The sequence below is a fragment of the Poecilia latipinna genome, unplaced genomic scaffold (assembly GCF_001443285.1).
Source record: "Poecilia latipinna isolate Pla-1442-1.1 unplaced genomic scaffold, P_latipinna-1.0 Scaffold930, whole genome shotgun sequence".
Taxonomy (NCBI): domain Eukaryota; kingdom Metazoa; phylum Chordata; class Actinopteri; order Cyprinodontiformes; family Poeciliidae; genus Poecilia; species Poecilia latipinna.
This window is the reverse complement of record NW_015113546.1, coordinates 74035-94184: the sequence shown is the minus strand read 5'-3', so window position 1 is coordinate 94184 and position 20150 is coordinate 74035. Positions and strand designations below refer to the sequence as shown.

General features: G+C 37.0%; 1 protein-coding gene across 1 annotated transcript in view; it reads right to left on the bottom strand.

The window, feature by feature from the left end:
• Positions 1-20150, bottom strand: part of LOC106957727 (rho GTPase-activating protein 42) — a 45075-nt gene that overhangs the window by 21338 nt on the left and 3587 nt on the right. The window contains exons 3-9 of the mRNA XM_015049176.1: positions 10383-10484; positions 10034-10144; positions 8212-8316; positions 6901-7030; positions 6450-6550; positions 3864-3973; positions 3324-3380 (exon numbers count right to left, since the gene is read on the bottom strand). Of these exons, the coding sequence (XP_014904662.1) occupies positions 3324-3380; positions 3864-3973; positions 6450-6550; positions 6901-7030; positions 8212-8316; positions 10034-10144; positions 10383-10484 (716 nt within the window). The remainder of the gene's footprint in view (positions 1-3323; positions 3381-3863; positions 3974-6449; positions 6551-6900; positions 7031-8211; positions 8317-10033; positions 10145-10382; positions 10485-20150) is intronic.

Sequence of the window (20150 nt, the reverse complement as noted above, 5' to 3'; positions counted from 1 at the left end):
GGCTGATTCATCTATAAAAGGACTACTGTTACTAAAATAGCTCGTGTGCGAATGCTTGACTTCAAACTGTGTCCTCACTTGGCTCTGTGCTTCACAACCCAATCCCAGCTAAAAGCCGCATGTCTTTAAGTTAGAGTGATGCACATTTTGCACCTAACATGCATGTGCAAAACACTGTTGGCACCCCTGGGAAAGATATGTAAAAAATGAGCAACTATCCAGTAAACCTATACTTGAGTACATCCAGTCAGTAAGAAATAATTTTTAAAAAATATTTCAGGCAATTTGCTAAATATTTATTTTAAGTTATACTTCATATGAGTTTATATGTAACTCAATAGTTTATCTTTCCCTGGAATATGTGTATGTGTCTTCTACTGCGTATGGGAAAGACGTGGCTTTAATTAAAAAGTATAAAACAACTGCATGGAGCTGTGAAAAAGGATGAAGACCACAAATTATAGAACTGCAGCACAGAATGGCATCTTGGACTCATCATGTCGCCACACATGCCACATCGTATATGCTACTGTAAAATAAAATGAATCTTTTTCTCCTACTGTCACAAAGGTAAACATTTCGACTTTGCTGATATTTACCAAGAACTTCCTCTGTAGCCTGTCAAAACTACTTTGGGTAGATTTAACAGGAAGCAAATAATGAAAAACAAAAACCTGCCTGCTGTAACGTATATTAGATAATCTGAATGTTTTTTTCTTCCAAAGATTAAATGCACTCAAATAAAAGTGAGAAATTATGTTGCAGCAACAAAAGGTGAGTTGGTTTTGAGGTTGTTTTACACATCTTAACAGGGGTGCCAATAAATTTGTCTCTGTCTATACTATTAAAATCTACAACCACAATATGTGCTGCTGCCAATCTAAAACTCATGCAAGCATTGTTTGCTCTCAATTTGAACTGTAGCAGTGGCATAATCAAATGACGCTGGAAAAAACCCACCCAGTAGTGACAATTAGTACCAGCATGGAGACAAATCTACTGTACTACAGTGAGGAGGTCAGTCATTACTAAGCAGACAGATTTGGATTTGCATTGGTGCAAGAAAGGAAATATTCATATTTGTGACTGCATTGAAACTTTTTATTTTTTTTATAAAAAACAAGCGGTGGGATTTTAGAATCAAACTGGCTGAGCTTCTGAAAAGGTTTGTGTTACAAACTACATTTATTTGTAAATCTTTTGGCTATTAATAATTGCACAAGATTTCATGAAGATAATATATTTTTGTTCCTATCTGAACATCTGGGAAAGTATTTTCCTGCTGTGAAAATCCCTATCAATCCCCAGTAATTTGGACAAATAAACCCTTCCAGAATCAGACGGCCGGCTTGATTACGGCCGGGCCATAGGTGTGACAGAGTGTTTGGGATATAACGAGAATAAATGGATGAGCTAAAATCTGACTGGAACTTGGCCTGCATTGTCCTTATGCCTGGGGCCGGCACCTTGGTGCATCGAAGTGTAAGATAAATGAGTTGTCCTGCAAATAAACTGCTCAGCAACACTCACCAAGGGTGAGCAGTGCTGGGCAAGCAGCTGCTGCACATTTACACACAGAGAAAAGATGGGCAAATTCTATTATCTGAAGTGTGGATCTTCATGATTAGTTCATTTCAAGCCTTCATAACAGACATCTTAGTCATTTAGGGGTGTGTTATTAAGCAGAGAAGCTTCTCAGTAAGGCTTATTCTCCTCTACAGTAGGTCTTAATGAGAAATGGGATTAGCAATTAGCCTAATAAATACGAATCAATAGCAAATCTTCCCAGAGGGGCAACATAAATATCTCTTTTTTATTATTTTTTTTTATCAGCGATTAACGTTTCTATTTGTTCCAATTATGTTTTAAGTGGTAAAAGAGCAACAGTGATAATTAGAAATATAATACATTTACATAAGCTGTATTATTACTGTATTATGCATTGTAGGTAAATATATGTATGGAAACACAAACTTTTCTCTACAAAAAAATGCTTCTAATTCATATTAGTTAGGATTACAAAATAATTTATAATTGCTAAACGCCAGAATAACGAGAGAAAAGATTTAATAGAGAATCTTTGATTACAGACTTCAAATTCAAAATATCAAAATGCCAAGATGGTATCACAGCTTTGCAAGCTTCTGATAGGTTAAACCATAACATACAATTTTAAATATTTTAAAATATCAGGAACCCCAACTGTGGATCTCAACAATCTGATTTATTCTTGGGTGTAATTTTCACATTCACCTGTTTAAATGAGTGCCATAGGAATGTCCTTCTATTGTTTTATTCAGGAAGGAGACGGGTTCCATTTCTCTGATATGAACACCTTTTGGAGTAACATGGGATTATCTTGATGATGCCACTTGTCAAATGTAATATTTGTCAATCAAATACCTTGATTTTTGAAGACGTTTCCTGTGGTCAGCTGGGATTGTTTTGGATTAAACATTTGGATTAAAAAGGGGGAGGAGAATCTGCAACCTGAGAACATCCCAACTGTGAAGTATGAATGTAGCACCATGTTGAGGGAGTGTTGTGTAGAAATACTGAAGCAACATCTCAAGATATCAGTGAAAAGGAAGTTGTAACTTGGAAACAAATTTTAAGAAAATGAAGGAAGACTTTTAACGACACTTAAATGATCTCTCGGTAACACTTTATTTGAAGGGGTGTGCATAAGACTGACATGACATAACATCTGTCATGAACATGAATGAGTCTTTATGAATGTTTATGACAGTTGTCATGAAGTGTCATTCGGTAAATAATGACACTTTTAATGCAAAGTTGCTCTAAAAGTTGCTTTGAAAGTCCATTAAAAATGTCCACTTTGCATTACATTATCATAATTTACAAAATCATGCAAAGTTGGCACTTTTAATGGAATTTTAATGCAACTTTTAGAGCAACTTTGCATTAAAAGTATCATTATTTACCGAATGACACTTCATGACAACTGTCATAGACAGTCATAAAGACTTCTTTATGTTCATGACAGACGTTATGTCATGTTTATGACAGTATGATGTCAGTCTTATGCACACCCCTTCAAATAAAGTGTTACTGAACTCTCTCACAATTCTGGCATTTAGCAAACAAAAACAGTTATAGTAAATGTACTTGATCTAAAACAAGTAAAGTTTAGTCTGACTTAATGTTAGGCAGTAAGAAGAAAATATATTTATATTTTTATGCAGTATGTAGTTTATAATTATTTCTAATGTTTTTAAGGGCAAGTGATGAACAGCGGTAATTTGTTTTAAAGGAACATGCACACATGCAGCTCATGCATCTTTTCCGATCAGTTCACATACCGGACTTTACAGAAAAACTGAAGTGGTCTGAAAAGAGTTCCTCGACAGATGTCATTTCTACAGTGACACGGACACAGACAAAAGATGGAACGGGTTCAAAAACGCTACAGCTACTGATGTCGCAGACATACAGGCAAACAGGAGCTGCAGAGGGCGGGGAGAACATGGGGAACATGCAGGACGGTAACAGTGCTGAAGATCTCTGACTCTCTGAAGATGTTAATCGACTCAGAGCATTCAAAATGTAACATACATTAGATCCAAGACAACACATAATGAGAACGTAACATTCCACATGCAGCTTCAGGATCTTAGGAATTCAAGTGTAACTGAAAAAAAAAGAGAAAAAAAAAAAAGGTGCTTTGCCAGTGCGTCTTACATAAATCCTCTGGTATTTCAGTATGTTAGGCAACATTTCGCTCAACATATTAAAAACAAATACCATTCGGACTTGGTGATGCAAAGAGCATTAAATATCACAGTTTGTTTATGCCCCGAGACTATGCAAGCAACAAAAATTCATGGATATGTCTCACGGACCTCTCCACCACTTCGATATCAAAGCAGAAGCGCTTGTCGATGGAGTCTGTTTTCCTCCGAATGCAGGACTTGAGCTTGAAAGTCTCTGGCTGATTCAAGACGAGGCCATTCTAACAGGAACGATACAAACAGATCCACACAAAGAGAAAAGAAAACAACACCACAAAACTCATTGATCTTTCATCACCACAAATAGGAAACAATAGAGAGGCAACGGCAAATTGACTGATGACCACAAACGAGATAGATGTTCGCCTTCAGTTTTCATGGATTCGCCTATTCACAGTCTTTCTGGGCTGAGAAAGTCCAAATTACTTGCGGAATTCAAAGTATTTGTGACTTTCTTCATAGAAAATATCTAAAATATTCAAAGGAAAATGCAATTTGGGAAGCTGAAACGCGTAGGCACAATGCTTCTCGACACGAAATTGCCTGGCCTTTGCGAATCATCAAGTTAATACACTGGGTATTAAGGCACAGTAAGGTATATTTGGTGTGTGAATTATCAAAATAGAAACTTTTTAGAGGGATTCTCAAGTATTTATAGATTGTTGCTATTTTTGGGCAGCTATTATTACACTAATTCTGCTAACCATTAAAACTACAAGAGCAGAGAACTAGACTGGTGTGGAGTGTTCATTGTATTTTCCATCAATATGTACTTTTGCAGCTTTTCTTGTTTCAGAGCAGAAAAAAGTTGAGTGCCAACTCCAGCAGACGATAGGAAGTCTGAATGCTTTAGTTGCTCTGTTTTCTTCCTTCTGTGCTTTCAACTTCTGTCCGTTACAGAGCATGTTGGATTTGGAAATGGTGGGAGATGTTTTGGAAATCTTATTGGAATGGAGAACTCAGGATTCTTAAAGCTGGGTCCGGCTGAAAGGTTATAAAAAATTTATATCTTACCTGTGGAAGGTAACTTTCATGTTGTGTAAATACTGATTAGCAGGTCCATTTCAGAGGCTGCAGCTGACAGACCAAAAGCACACTACGACTGTCTTAAAGTAAACCAAAGTTATCTACAGCAGGTTAGATATTAACTGCTTATAACCTTTTTGCAGAACCTCACCCTTTAAATGTGGGGCCTACATTCTCCAAGGAATGCAGAGAGATAACATAATAAAGGCAGTTTAAAATGCACTTTTCTCACTATTTTAAAATAGTAAAGCCCTTTTCGCTCTGAATGTTTTCTGACATGACACGGAGCTACTAGGGTGCAAACTGGAGAGTAGTAGAAGAAGAAAGTGAGGAAAAGTTGTCAGCTTGTCCTCTAGCAATCTAATATAGTCCTTTAAAAGAAGGGATGAAAGAGGCGACGACAAGGCGATCAGTGAGACCACACACTTTTTCTAAAGTTTAGTTTAAATAGAAGTTCCAAACAGATTCAGAGAAGGAATTTCCGACCACTATTTATGCTCTAAGTGTGACAACAATCTCCTGCATTCTTCTCATTCCTGGACTAAAGAGCAGGACTGGAAAAGACAAGTTATTTCTTCCAAAAAAAATTATAAGTCTTGGCTAAGATCTCCTAAAACCTAAGTATGTACTACTGTCTGATGAGAGTAAGATTAAGATTTGGATCAAGAATTTCAAATGGTAGGTTTCATGAGCACACCATGTCTTCAGTGAAACATGGTTGTGGCAGCTCTATTTTTTTATTTTTTTTTTTTTTGCAGATAAAATTCAAGTTTCTATCAAGGTTGATGAAAACATAAAACCCTTTTATAAATTAGTCAGTGTTGAATTAATATCATCAGGTCTCTGATAGGAAGCTGGAGACAAAGGTGGATTTTATTTTTCTGTTTCTCAGTCACAGGAAAATAGACTTACGAGGGAAAAATGTCTCGAAACATTGAAACAAAAGTCTAAAATTAAATCCGACAGAAAATCCTTGGGACAACCTGTGGATGAGGGAACTCCTCATACTCTAATACATTTGCAGAATTTCTGCAAGGCAAAGTGGAAAAATATTGACGGGATGATGTGGGACGCTGATAGACTGCTACTAATGCTGAAAATAAATCACAGAAACTTGAACAAAGGATTAGTTTTGACATATACAGTCAGGTTACTCTATAGTTTTTTCACATTGTTTGTGTTTTAAACAGATTTGTTTTTCAGTTGAATGTATAGGATAACTCTTCTTTCACAATATGTGTGAAAAAAGCTACTTTTTTCCACGTACATATTACATCACTAAAATAATGGAAATAGTAAAATGTCTAATCAAACGTGGAAGAACAGTCGGTTATTTTGCCTGAAATATCAAAACACATTTTAAGTGCATCCTGAACACACAAAAAAACAGCAAAAGTTAATTGCTTAACGATTATTTTTGCTTCTTGAGTTTCCTTTTCTTTTTAGGTTTTGGTATCTGTCTCCTTCAGTTAACAAGTCTTTTGTTTTCTAAGTCAATTAAGTAACTTTGACAGCTTCCTTTTTTCCTCCCTTGGGGGAGAAACAAGCAGGCTCTTTGTTTCACCCACACAGATTACGCTTGCTCTGTTTTTTTTTTTTTTTCCCTTTTTCTCTGCTTTTATCAGGCTCATCTACAACCCAAGGAAAGCAAACTGAACTAAGCTGAACTACCTGTTTCCCAGCTGACTTGTTTTCCGTGTTGCTCATGGTGAAGGTCTTGCTTCCTTTGTCATACGTGCAGTAGTGACGCGTCCAGGCGCATCCCAGAGGACCTGGGGACGGAGAGATGAGAGACAAAGTAGCAAACTGTTTTGCTCTCAAACACAGGCTTCTTGAAGGGATTTCAAAAGAAATTCAATTAAGTTGTGATGAATCCAAATTTGTTTATTGCTGCTGATAAAAATCTATTATTTGTGGTAACTCCCCCAACACGCATCCACTTTTGAGAGTGCATCAAAGTGAATCCGTAAACAGGATGAATTATAGAGCCTCGTGTGAAACGATCACTTCTGCGGCGGCCTGGGAACGCTGGAGACGTGTTTATGGTGATGGATTTAAAACGACGCACTTCTAACTGAAGCAGGGAGTGAGAGAGTCCGAGTGGACTGATGGGAGGACTCACGCTTCTCCTGGACGTACAGGAAGCCTTCCATCGTCCACTGGCCGGGCGGTTTGTAGTCCTGATCTGCAGACCTTATCCTGTTCATCAGCTTCTCCACTTCCTGCTTGGTGCTCACAAAGTTGTTTCTTGTCTATGTGGGAAAAATACAAGATTATGCAATGTTGCAACACACGGCATTTGCAATCACAGACACTCCGTCATTGGGATTTTGTTGGATAAACAAACACACATTGTTGCATAATTGTAAAATGTAATCAAACTTATACATTGTTTTCATTTTTTTAAACAGGAACTGGCAAAGGTGATTTTGATTTTTTATTTTTTAATTTTATATTTTTATGTTTTTAAATAAAAACATAAAAATGAAGAACCTTGTGAAATTGCTTTATAACTGAATCCTGATTTAAACGTCTCCACAACTTCATCCCTGACCTCTCTCTGCAAGTGCACAGCAAATTTTTTCAGATTTTTTATTTGTAAAATGTTCCAGAAACCATTTCCTATTTTCCATCCACTTTACACTGATGTACTACAATGTGCATGTCCTTCACAAGAAAAAAATAAATAAATTTAAGGCTGTGGCTGTAATGTGACAAAAGTAAAAAAAAAAGAAAAGGATCAAGGGGTTTGAAGATTGTTGCAAGGCACTTTATTGGCATGAAGAATTCCCTCACTGTGCCTAAATTAAAGCAGTGTGACAAATGTCTCCAATTTGCGCAGCTGCATGAAGACACCCATGGGAAGAATAATTAACAGCATGTTGAAATATATTTTATTAATATATTGAAAAACATGCTTGAGTTGATTTAAACTTAGGAAAAAGATTCTGCTTTCCTTTCTTTTCTATTTTTTATGGAGTTAAAAAGGTGAAGGCGAGGCTGTTTCACATCTCAGAGCAGAATGCTGCGACAGCCTCACCTTTGCCAGTTCCTATTAGAGCTCTCTGCATCTGAAGACATGGAGAGAGGGTTATAGAGTGAAAATTGTCAGAGCAATGCCTCTGACATTTTGGGTCAGAAATAAAATTTGGACCCTCGGGCTGAAAGCATCGAGGTCGCAGTGATGGAAGGAGGAACGGTGGCAGGGGCTGCAGTTTTATTTTCAACTCCTAAGTGTTTTTTGACACAGCACCATTAAATGGTCCGCTGTAACTGCCTGCAACGCTGCCCTGCAAATATCTGTCCTCCATGCCATCACACAGTGGGGAGAGAAAAAGCGCTCTGCTTGTTATATCTGGGTAAGATAAGCCGCAGAGTCTGATTATGTGGCTGGTTGCCTTTGTGTATAACCCTTTGAGGTGCGGAGACTTACGTTCTGTAGGTTGAACTGGAGCTGCTGTTTGTACGGCTCAAATTCATGAGCCAACTCATATCCTTCATGGTAAAATGTAAACAGACCCTGAAGAAAGGCCAAGAGCTGGAAAAAGGAAACATGGTTTAGTTTTTGGTAATAAACATTATAGACCTTCATTATGTGTCAGGGAACCTTTAAATATAAAGCTGACAACATTAAAGTACTGGACAAAAACTGGACTGCTGCTACTAAATGATTGTATTACATAAAGTTACGTATTTATAACACTCCATGTAAGATGACAGTGGAGAAAAAAAAAGTTTCTGAAAGTTTTTGCTTTTTATAGCAGACAGACATTGATCTTGGTTTCTGTTTTACACACAACCATCCTTGACCACTGTAGGGAAAAAAAAATACTTCAGTAGGGTAGCAGGAGGGAAAAAAAAAAAAAAAAAAAGATCTCATCTCGAGCACAGAGGATCGCACAAACATGGAGCTGCACTCAGTCAAATCCTCAGACACAACCGCTGATTTGATTTCTAGGCTGAGGTTTGGTATATCAAATGAACAAGGATGAAGCACCTTATCTGCGCCTGGATTCATCACAGCTGAGGTTGAGCCCTGTCATTTTCCCCCCTCACCAACTATCTGCAGATTTGCATTTCTGGTATGGGATATGGGCTGATGCCAGAGGATGTAAGTAAATGGAAAAGAAGCTTTTTTTTAAAAAAAAAAAAAAAAAAAAAGTTTGTTCCTGACTAGGGCTGTAGTGATACAATAATCTCACGATACGATACACAAGTGATTTTGATGACATTTTGTGACTGTTACAGAGTTGGATTGAATTAATTTAACTGAAAACTGATTAAAAGCACCAACTACACAATACCTGGCTCTGGTTGGACATGGGCACAGACTTAAAGTCGACAGCTGGACAAAATGAATCAAAGAAGTGGTGAGAAAACATGTTTCTTTTAATTGAACCAGTACAAATTGTAGCTTACATGCATTTGTAAAGTGAATAAAGTGCACCAAGTACCCTGCTCTGAATAGTTTGATACCTTTTTAACCTTGACACTTAACATCTGAAGGAATCAGATGTTAAGTGGGTTTTCTCCGGGTACTCTGGTTTCCTCCCACAGTCCAAAAAACATGACTGTTAGGTTAATTGGTCTGTCTAAATTGCCCCTAGGTGTGTGTGTGTGTGCGCATGGTTGTGTGTCTGTGTTGCCCTGCGACAGACTGGCGACCTGTCCAGGATGTACCCCGCCTCTCGCCCGGAACGTTAGCTGGAGATAGGCACCAGCACCCCTCCCGACCCCACTGAGGGACAAGGGTGTTCAGAAAATGGATGGATGGAGGAATCACTCTAAGCCTGATGACCTAATCTCTCTCCCTGCGAAGCAAGCAGTGAGTGAGCAAGGTGACAGTTGGATGTTACGATACTTGCGGATGAATATCGATTATTTTCTAGGAAAGAAAATATCGATATATATCGCAAAATCGATATTATTACACAGCCCTAGTCCTGACTCACTTTTTCAGGGATTTGCATGCAGAGAATTTAATCTTTTCAAAGTTCGCTCCCCACATCTGTAGTGAAGTGAGTTTGATAAGCACTTGTCTTATTTAACAGCTGAAATTTGATTCAATTTTACCTGCTTGTGCCTCCTTGAGTGTACAGGGGGGAAAAAATGAGATAAGGAAGACAAATTTGTGCAGTAAAACTGGCTTCATTACAGAGAGAAGAACAATAATTTAAAAAGGCTGTTTTCTGCTTAAACTAAAGTGACAGCAACAAAACTACAAAAAAAAAAAAAAAATTAAATACTTCACTTACCGGCTCAACAAATTCAAATTTTTTCTTTTCTTGCACTTCCTGAATTTTGAAAACATACTCGAGGGATGTGTCATAAAAGAGCTGCCTCTCCTTATCAATCTGTGTGTCTGCCTGAGAATGAGCAAACAGAGCAGGTTTGAACCGTGAGACAGAAACGATTCAGCCAAGATAGAGAAACGCTTCATTACTCCACAGAAACGCTGTGCACAGAGAGAATTAAACATCAAAACAATCATGCATATACACACACAAACCTGAAACTCTGATTTTCAAAGGACACCGAGCTGACCGTAACAAAAAAACAGGAATTATTTCAAATGTAGGAAGATGAAATTTGCTTTGGTTTTACCTCCTGTAGATAGGCCTCTTTCTTTTTAGATGACAGGCTGAGATGTCTCTCAAGTGTGGAGTAGTATTTTTCCGTCTCCTTATCAAATTTCTTCTTTACCTCCTAACACACATGAAAGGCTTACACACAACTTGGAATAAAAAATAAATAAATAAATAAACAAATGCTTTCATTATCTTTTATCTGAGCTGTGAGTCAAAATCACCACTAGGTGGAGGTCTAACTACAGTGCAGTTTCACAGGCTATTTGTCAATTGCCATTTAAAATTCCGTCAATGGATTATTGTAGGTCATAAAAGTGGCATAAAACGCATGTAATGACAAGTCGACAATGTCAGCATGTCTGTGTTTGATCAATACAGTCCCCCAGCTTGGGACAGGGGTTCAAACCAAAACACACAGCACTGTAAATCACAAATAGCATTATGCATCTGGCGTAGTCAGACGCAGGAGTGGCTGAAAGCTGTTTGCATTTTCCTTCCCATCCACCAGCCTGCAGGGATATGTCAAACTCAACAGCTACAAGCCTCCAGATGCAGACAGCGCTGAGGAAAATGTTCAAGAAATAGGCTTTTTATGCCAGATGCTCATCTCTGCTACAGAGATCCAAATGTGCCACAAATAAAGGAAAAAAAAATATTTAAATGTCAAACAGATAAATGAATAATGTATAAAATACCTAATAAATAAAATGTCATGAATATATTTATTTTATAGCATTTATGTTGCAGCTAATGAATATCAACAAAAGATTCACTCTAGATGTCCACAACAAATTAAACAATCTACGCATTTAAGAAAAATCTAAACAAAACAGAAACAGAAGTTTCTCATTATGGGAAAGAATTCTACATACATGACTCCACTGGTGGAGAAAAAAACATTAGTTTTATGAAAAAAAAGAAAAAGTTGGGAGCCAATAAAACACAAAGGATATTGTTTGGCCAGATAAGAACAAAATGTAACTTTTCACAGTTCACTGCTTATGTCATGTTTGGAGGAAGTACTGCATTGAATGTAACCCCCAAAACAACACGTCAGTGATGAGCAGAAACAGAAACACTCAGGCTTTCGACAGTCTTCAGACTGATTAAAGGAAAGATGAAAGGATTTTCTTAAGAATATAAAAATGAAACAAGGGGGATTTTTTTCAGCAAGACAATGATCCCTGAAATCCAGCGAAGGAAATTCTGAATCTGTTTCTAAGGAAATGAAGCTGATCGAATGTCCCATACAACCACCCAGCCTTTATCCGACTGAAAATCTATGGACAGAACAGATAACCAGAGTGCACAAAAAAGACTCCCTCAAGATTTTAAGACGGGTTTTATGGGATAATCTGTCAAAATGACACCCGAGCAATGGATTAGACTAGTTTCTGCATGCAGGCACATTTTAAAGTCGCCATTACCTAAAAATGCTTTCGTGCAAATTATATAATGCGTTTCAATAAACATTCCCTGTGGTATTTCACTTTATTGAAATTCTCTTACTTTATGGAATAGCTCATGTTTTTTTTAAGTGGTGGATTTAAATCTGTTGTGAATTTAATACCAATATCATCTTCAAAAATATATTTCAAATAATCTTTTGGGGTTGGATTCACAAAATCCATTGATCTTTTTATTAATTTTTTGTTTTAATTTTAGTGCAAGACACAGGACAGTTATTTTATCTGAGTTTTTTCTAAACAGTCAATGGACGTGGCTAACATTGCTTTAGCCAAGATGTTTGGAAAATCTCTGAGATGAATCGATGGCGACAGCTTAAATTTGTTAATTTATTATTCCATTGTGCACTGTGGAAAAGAAAGCTTGAAATAACTGAATAAATCTTGATATAATTGCATATGATCTTAAAATTTGAATACTTTATTATATAACCATGTATTTAATTACAGGCACATTTAAATATGGGAAAACTAGATATATCTACTTTGAATTCTATGCCAATCATCTCATGTGTAAATAATAATATTCAATTATTTATTTATTACGTTTGATATTTCAGCACTCATAGTCAAGGAGGATGAAACTTTTCCTCTTCTCAGTCTTAAAAAAAAAGGAAAACAGACTAAACTTGGAAACCTTAATGAAATTCTGCCCAAGCAGAAGTGTCTCATCTGCAATTGCGACCTCCAAACCGAGCTATGCCTATTTAATGCCCCTTACATCTACATGCAGATGTAGGGGACAGATTATACACTCCGGAGGGAGGATGGAGAAAGTGTGAGGAAATGGCCACTAGAGCCAGATCCTCCTTGTTTGTTTTTATTCCCATGGCCCTGAGATTTAGCAAGTCTAATCTGCCAGCTACTGATTTGACCTAGAAGAGAGTTTCGTCTCAACAACTCTGTAAGCAGCTAAGCGAAGGAATTCACCCACAGGACACAGAAATGTCCCTACATGAGAATCCGTAGTGCAGCAAAAAGGGCGGGGGTGGGAAAATCAATAGATAATTTCATGTAGCAGCATCTTATTTCCATCTGTCCTGCATGTCGGACCAAGAAATGATCTTTTCAACAACGTGGAGAAAATCAATTCAAAGTGTGCCTTTATTTTTGAAGCAAAGAGAATGATTTAGGTAAAGAGCAAAATATAAATAGATGCTTAAACATGTCTGAACGGTTTTGGTCACCAGTGAACATACACTAAGAATTGACATCCAAGTGCATTTTTTTTTTAATTTAATCATTTTATGGAACAGACAAATACTTTAAAGATAGTCCAACAATTTTCAAATGGATTAATCTATTTCAGAACATTAACTTTATCCTTTGTAAACCCAAATTAGATGCATGTCTGGAAAGTTTGTCCAACAGGAACCTAAATCAAAGTTTCAATCATCAGGATGCTAAAGATAAGGTGGGGTTCAGAAAATCTGATCTAGTTCTTCAAATTCCAAACACTTTTTACATGAACCAATGTCTCAGACATCCAAACAGACACAGATCGAGACGCCGCCACCACACTTCACAGTTGGTACAATGTTCTAAGGTCACTGAGTCTTCTGCTGTTTGTCTGATGTATGAACATAGAAACTCAAAAATTAATACAAACTGGTGCACCAATTTCTCGCCAGTGGGATGTTGCATAGAGATACCAATTAGGATCCAGAAAGGTCCAAATGCATCATTAGAAGAGCAAAATAAACGTGACAGTAATGTCCTTAGTGAGCAGATGGAAACTTCTGACCAGGACTCTTCTGTTTGGGAACAGGGACGTTTACGGTCTTGTCTGGCATTGTGACTCTTGGTGAGAAGAGGTAATTTGGATAGCTCAACATAAACACACACAGGCACCCACACCAGGGACCACAATAAATTAAGAGCTGTAGCTGAGTCCCACAGTCATACGAGGAATGTCCTAGAACTGATGAGCAGTGTGAGCATACCCAGAAAACACGGTTTGGAGCAACTCCGTCACACACGCAGACAGCAGGCAGCGAGCCAGAGCCGCAGCGAAAATGTGAGGCAGATTCAGCTTGATTGAATCATCCGAAGTGTTAAAATGTTTTGTTTTGATCGTAGCAGGACATGTAGAAACCGGTATGCCTGTAATCATAGCCTCGGAGAACACGGGGGCTGTGTGGTTGCTTGTCCGTGCGTTGATGGTAACTCCCCGTCTCCATTTACTGTATGTTTGAGCAGACAGCACAGAATATACGCAAGCAAGACCAAGAGAACGATGCGAAAGGAGGCGCAGCTCAAAGGAAAGTCTGAAGCTAAATATGAAGGGACAGCGGGCATCTCTGTGAAGAGATGCAGACCCTGAAGCGAACATTAGGAAGTGGCTTTTGACACAAACCAAGGCTAGTGTTTGAGAGTGCTCATTTAGCTGAATGGAATGAACAACGTCAAAGCTCTTGGCAACACTCTGCCGGTGCACAAAACGCACATGAACCTATCACTCGGGAGATTTTCTCATCTGATTGCTTTGTACTCACTCATGAATAAATCACATGCAACAGGAAAATGCTCAGATGCAGATAGCTTTGTAGTGGGATTTCTAACTGGTGAGGCCTCGTGTAGCTGCCAGGGGTGATCTGACAGCAACGGCATGAGTAAGTCTGCTAATTTCTAAAATCAGGACCATTAGCGAGAAAAATATGGCGTGCAGAGAGAATTTCTTCTTGTCATTATTTGTCAGTTTCTTTCAAGTCAAGAAACTAGGAGATGATAGAAAGACTGTAGGGAGGGTGTTTGGACACCGGTTGTTCTTTGCAAGTTTTGACAGTGACCTAACAAGCTCCAGGACTATCCTTTCACCATGGCAACAGATGTCAGCTGTAAAGGAGACTGAATGTGTCTGTATAGGTGTAGAGAGAAAATAATACCAGACGCCTTACAAAAGGTTTTAAACTTGTTCACTTTGTCAGAACTGATCACGTCAAAACAATCTCTTTCGAATTATCTCGGCATTTTAAAAGACAGAGCAACACCATGCGAAGTGGAAGGATAATGCTGCAAGGAAAAAAAAAGAAACAGATGAAGAGTAGATCAAAGTTGAAGTGTGATGTGCATTAGCATTTAGCACTGCTAAGTCAGTACTTAGATTTTAGAGGCAACTTTGAGCTTTGAACATCCAGACAAACATTTCCCCCACTTCTACAAAATACCTCAAGTCGAATTAAACTGGATGAAACAGTATACAATTATTTTCTGATATTCACAATTGGATTTTGGCTTGGTCTTTGACTGGGACATTCTAACACATGATGAGTTTAAACCACTCTATGACAGACCTGGCTGTCCGTTTGACGTGCTCTCTTCCTGGAAGTCGACTCTTGCTCCGGTATCCAGTCTTTTGTATTTTCCACCAGTTTTTCTTCCAGGACTTACCTGCGATTAATGCATATTTTAATAATTGTACTGTCAAAACCACGCTTTATTGTTTTTTTCAGCTTGGTGGTGTTAACTTTCACACACACAATGTTTGCATGAACATCAAAAAGTTCAACTTTAGTTTCATCTGACCAGAGCACATTCTTCCTCATGTTTGCCGTGACATGTGAAAAAGAACTACAGTTTATGTTTCATTTTCAAAATCAACTGTCTGGTCATATTGACCATCATGTCTTGGTAAAATTGCATTCTTTCCATTTTCAGATAAACTGAGCAGTGTCCTGATTGATGTTCAAAGAATATAATTATTGTTTTAGAAAGTAACTACTTTAAACTTATCCACAACTTTATCCATAATCTTTCTACAGTTTTTTTTTCTGCGGTTCTCTAACAAACCTCTAAGGCCCTAACAGAAGAGATGGATTGATACTGTCCCTATAGGTGGACTCTATTTAAGGATAAGGAAGCTCATTAGATGGGAAGATAGATTAGATAAATACAGGGTAATCTTGGAATAAAACCTTTTAGAGGCTGCAAAAGACTTGAGACAGAGGCAGGATTCTAGGAACCACCAGTAAAGCTGCAGTCTGAGAGTGAAGTGCTGAGTTAGGAACAAATGGAACAATCAGATTTCTGATGTATAATGGAACTTGATTATTATAGGCTTCATATGCGAGAAGGAGAATTTAAAATTCTATTGTGGATGTAACAGTAAGCCAATGAGAGGAAGATAAAATAGGAGAAACATGATCTCACTTTTTAATTTCCATCAGAGCTTCTCCGGCAGTGAAGGCTTTCAGCGGTACTTTCTGGATTTCCTGAGTTAAAATAGTCCACTCTTAAAGTAACAAATGCATGGACCAGTTTTCCAGCATAAGGATATTTCTAATTTTGTCAATATTACTCAGGTAAAAGAAGGAAATCCTAGAGAGTTGTTTAATAAGTGGGATGGCTTTCATGGCAGCATACCATGTGTTAACAAAACTCAGTAAAATCAGACGAAGTTCCAATTGAGGATCTGCACCAAGCTTAGAAAATGTACGTGTACTGATGCTCATCATCCAATCTGACTTTAGTTATTGCACTGTTAGTTCACTGATGTGAACTAATGAACCTCTCAGGACTTTAGAGAGCAGCAGAATTAGATTTTTAGGGATATTGGAGTAAAGGGAACTACATTAATATGCATGCTGCTATTTTTGGTACTTCACAGTTATGCATTACTTTGCACTGAGCTATAAACTACGTTGAAGTTTCAGGATTAACATAAAAAAATGTAAAAGTTCAAGAGGTATGAATACCTTCGAAAGGCACTGGAGTTCACATTTTCAGACAACAATTTCTAATTTGTTTGTCAACATCTAATGCAAACACCAATGAGCAGTCAGGCATCATTTGGAGCAAATTTAACCATATTTTCATTCTGAATGAATTCTCTGAGCAGTGACATGAAAGGGAAAAGCGTAACCTATCTCTATGAGCTCATTAGAGCTGGCTAATTGGAGCATGGGTCCAGAAGTGGCGATTAAACCGCAATAGCTGCACACATGAGCTGGTCTTAGATGAACAAGGGAGACAGACGGAACACAAACCTTCAGCTGAATTCTGCCACTTTGTGCCAAAGCTAAGAAAAAAGCTTTCCTTTTTACATAATAATAATAAAAAAAAAGACTAATTCCTGTAACAGGCAGGAAGAGGCTGAGCAATTAGCAAGAAATAATTACCAACATCTGCTTTGGAAGAGTTCAAAAACAAACATCCAGACTTCTAAATAGGCCACATTTAGGAGGCAAGCTGCAAACCTTCTGGGTAAAATTTAACATTTATCAGTTGTCACTAAAAGCTTTTGCAACAAGTCGAACTTTAATAACACTCGAATGCAAAACAGAACATACAATTTGTTCCTTATTGTATTTGCTTGTTTGTAACTACATAAATCAATCTTCATAAGCCTTTTTTGGTCTTATGGCATCTGAAAAAGCCTTTTGACGAGCTCTGCTAGCCTGTAGGTCTACATCTTCTCCTGTAGGGAATCTTTAACTTTCTCCTGACAGGATCAGGCTGTATATTCCTCTTGCTACATAACCTTGAGATAGCAAGTAGGAAAAAATACAAAGACCCAGAATCAGAAAAACTGAAGTGAACAACCAGCTTGCTTTCAAATCTAACACAAGGTTATTCATCCAATAGTCTGACAATTTTTCTATAGGATATTAAAAATGGCCTCTTTTCATTTCAGTGTCCTAAAGCTGAATTGTGACGGCTCAGTCCAACTCTGAAGGTTAAAGACAACACAATAAGGTGAACTTTGCCTGCTGTCGAGCCGTGAGTTTGTTTTTCTGCTATTAGGAGTGTTTTCACAGCAATTTGGCTTTATTAAAATCCAGAGGCTTTGAGGAAAACTTCATAACCAAGGGGAACTAACAGGAAACAACAGCACTCTGTTCTTTATCAAGAGTCACTTCCAGGTCAAAGGTGGAGTGAAAACACTGGGAGGAAATATTACAAGTCAAAGTTATGCTGAGAAGTCATTGTGCAGATTATATTTTCAGTTTGGTAAACAGAAATCCATGAAAACTTTATTTTTATTTTTTTTATTACACCTCTGTATCAGAGGGAATGAAGACGGAAATTAGTTAGAAGCTAAATCTGGGACAATTCAGCTGTTCTCTACTGAGAATATTGCTTTCATGCATCTTCCCTGGTATATATATGAACCAGACTAAACCTATGTTGGACATTTCTAGGAAGTCATGAGAGAACATAATAAAGAGAGGTTTATTTATATCAACACATTATGGCAATAATATTAAATATTTCTATTACAAATATACTCAATATATATTTTTTTCTATAGTCTATATTGGAAAATAATGTACACTGCTCAAAAAAATAAAGGGAACACTCAAATAACACATCCTAGATCTGAATGAATGAAATATTCTCATTGAATACTTTGTTCTGTACAAAGTTGAATGTGCTGACAACAAAATCACACAAAAATCATCAATGGAAATCAAATTTATTAACCAATGGAGGCCTGGATTTGGAGCCACACACAAAATTCAAGTGAAATGTTCCCTTTATTTTTTTGAGCAGTATATATTGTGTCTTGACTCAACATACATTCAGTTTTATATTAAATTCATTTACGGTTGCTACTATTTTATGTAATGCCAATTGGAACCACATTGCCTGACAACCAGACACGTCCTCCTATAATCATCTGGTAAACTGTGGTTACAAAACAATTTTAATTGTGTTTAACTTTTGCTTGGTACAGAGCTTTGAAATGTGATTAATATGATAATACTCTAATTAGCTGTACTTATGCATAATTTAATTTTACTATGCGTCATATTTTAGGTTCAATAATAAATAGTTATGATTATCCTATCAATTAAGAATTATTAAAGTTGATACATTTAAATTTTGATATCTTAACCTTATCTTGCATAATAAGATAAAGATGATTTGACTTTGCAATCTTGCGTGCCAAGAGCTGAAATGTTAAACATGTATTAGAATAGTTTACAGGGTTTCAGGAAGTTGTTGTTTGTTTTGTTTAGCCTTTTCCAGAAAAGGGAACACTAAGTGCATAAATAGTTTCAAAGTTAACAAAAATACCAGCGCTCTAAACAAAAAATTCAGCTCTACTGTTAGGTTGTTAACAAAACTGTGCCGACCACTAGAACAGAGATTCTAAGTTATACATTTTTTGTACCAAATGGATATTTGATATTATGTCAAAAAAAAAAAAGGCAAAACTGTAATTTCTTTGAGGTTTCAAGATCCGTCTACAGTTGCAATAGAAGTAAGAACAAGCGAGACAGAAGCTTTTAACAGAGACGAGGAAGGTTAATCAGAATACAGCAAAATTGTTCTGTTTTATTCTCTTGAGTTTTAAACCTGTCTTTCATGTATTTGCAAATATTATGACATCTTGGAAATCCTAGAGTTAAGGTAAGTTATTCATGTTCCATGACTACACATGGAGAATGCAGTCAAAGAGCAGAAAATGTCTTTGTGAAGATGTGTCCTCTTTTTTTAAAAAAACTACAATGAAACCTGTTATACGAGGTTTTCATCCAATCATGAAACAGTCTCTCCTCCTGATATGAATGTGTGTGAAAAAAAAGCCTACTTAGAAAAGAAGATTGAAAAAAATATTTAGTATATCACAATACAATACTTTAAGAGAGAAATTGTAATCGTTCAGCATTAGTATCCGCAAGTCAGGACAAAAAAAAAAAAAAAGAGTTCCAGAAATCTAGAAAAATTTAATCTGTGAGTCTAAAATGCAAAATGCTGTCACTCATTTAAGTTCAAGTTTCAAACTCTTCAGTTACTGCCTTGACTGAATGGTGGAGAATAAATAAGTAGCTACTGTTTTGCATCTGGCCATTTCCTGCCAAAGAATCTTAACACACTTCTGTTATTTTAGCATGTTTTCTTGTCTTCTCCATTTTGAAAAGTAGCCAAGATAAATGGACTTTGCTTCATGTGAAATAGAAACTAAACAGCTTAATTAATTTAGATGCATGTATTTTGCAATAATTATGTGTCATAAATGTATCTTCTATTCATATTTAATGTATAATTTTCTGTGTATGAACAAATTTACTCAAATTAAAAGTTGTATGTTATTCTTTACATTTGTCAGAGGTGCTTTTATGTTCCAGCTTTGGCACGGAGGACTTGCAAACTAAAAACAGGAACAACCTCTCATTCTGTGTCGTAACTTTGAAACTTTTGTAGCAAGCTCGAGAACACATTTCAGATCACAGAAAAGCGTATCTGAAACTGAAAAAAAGAAGTGTTACATTGATTTCAGACCTACATCTCACTTTGGCTTCCAGCACATATGGCAACACATCTTTGCCTTCTCAGATATTTTCTCTCCGTGTTTGTTGGCCGCAGACTGC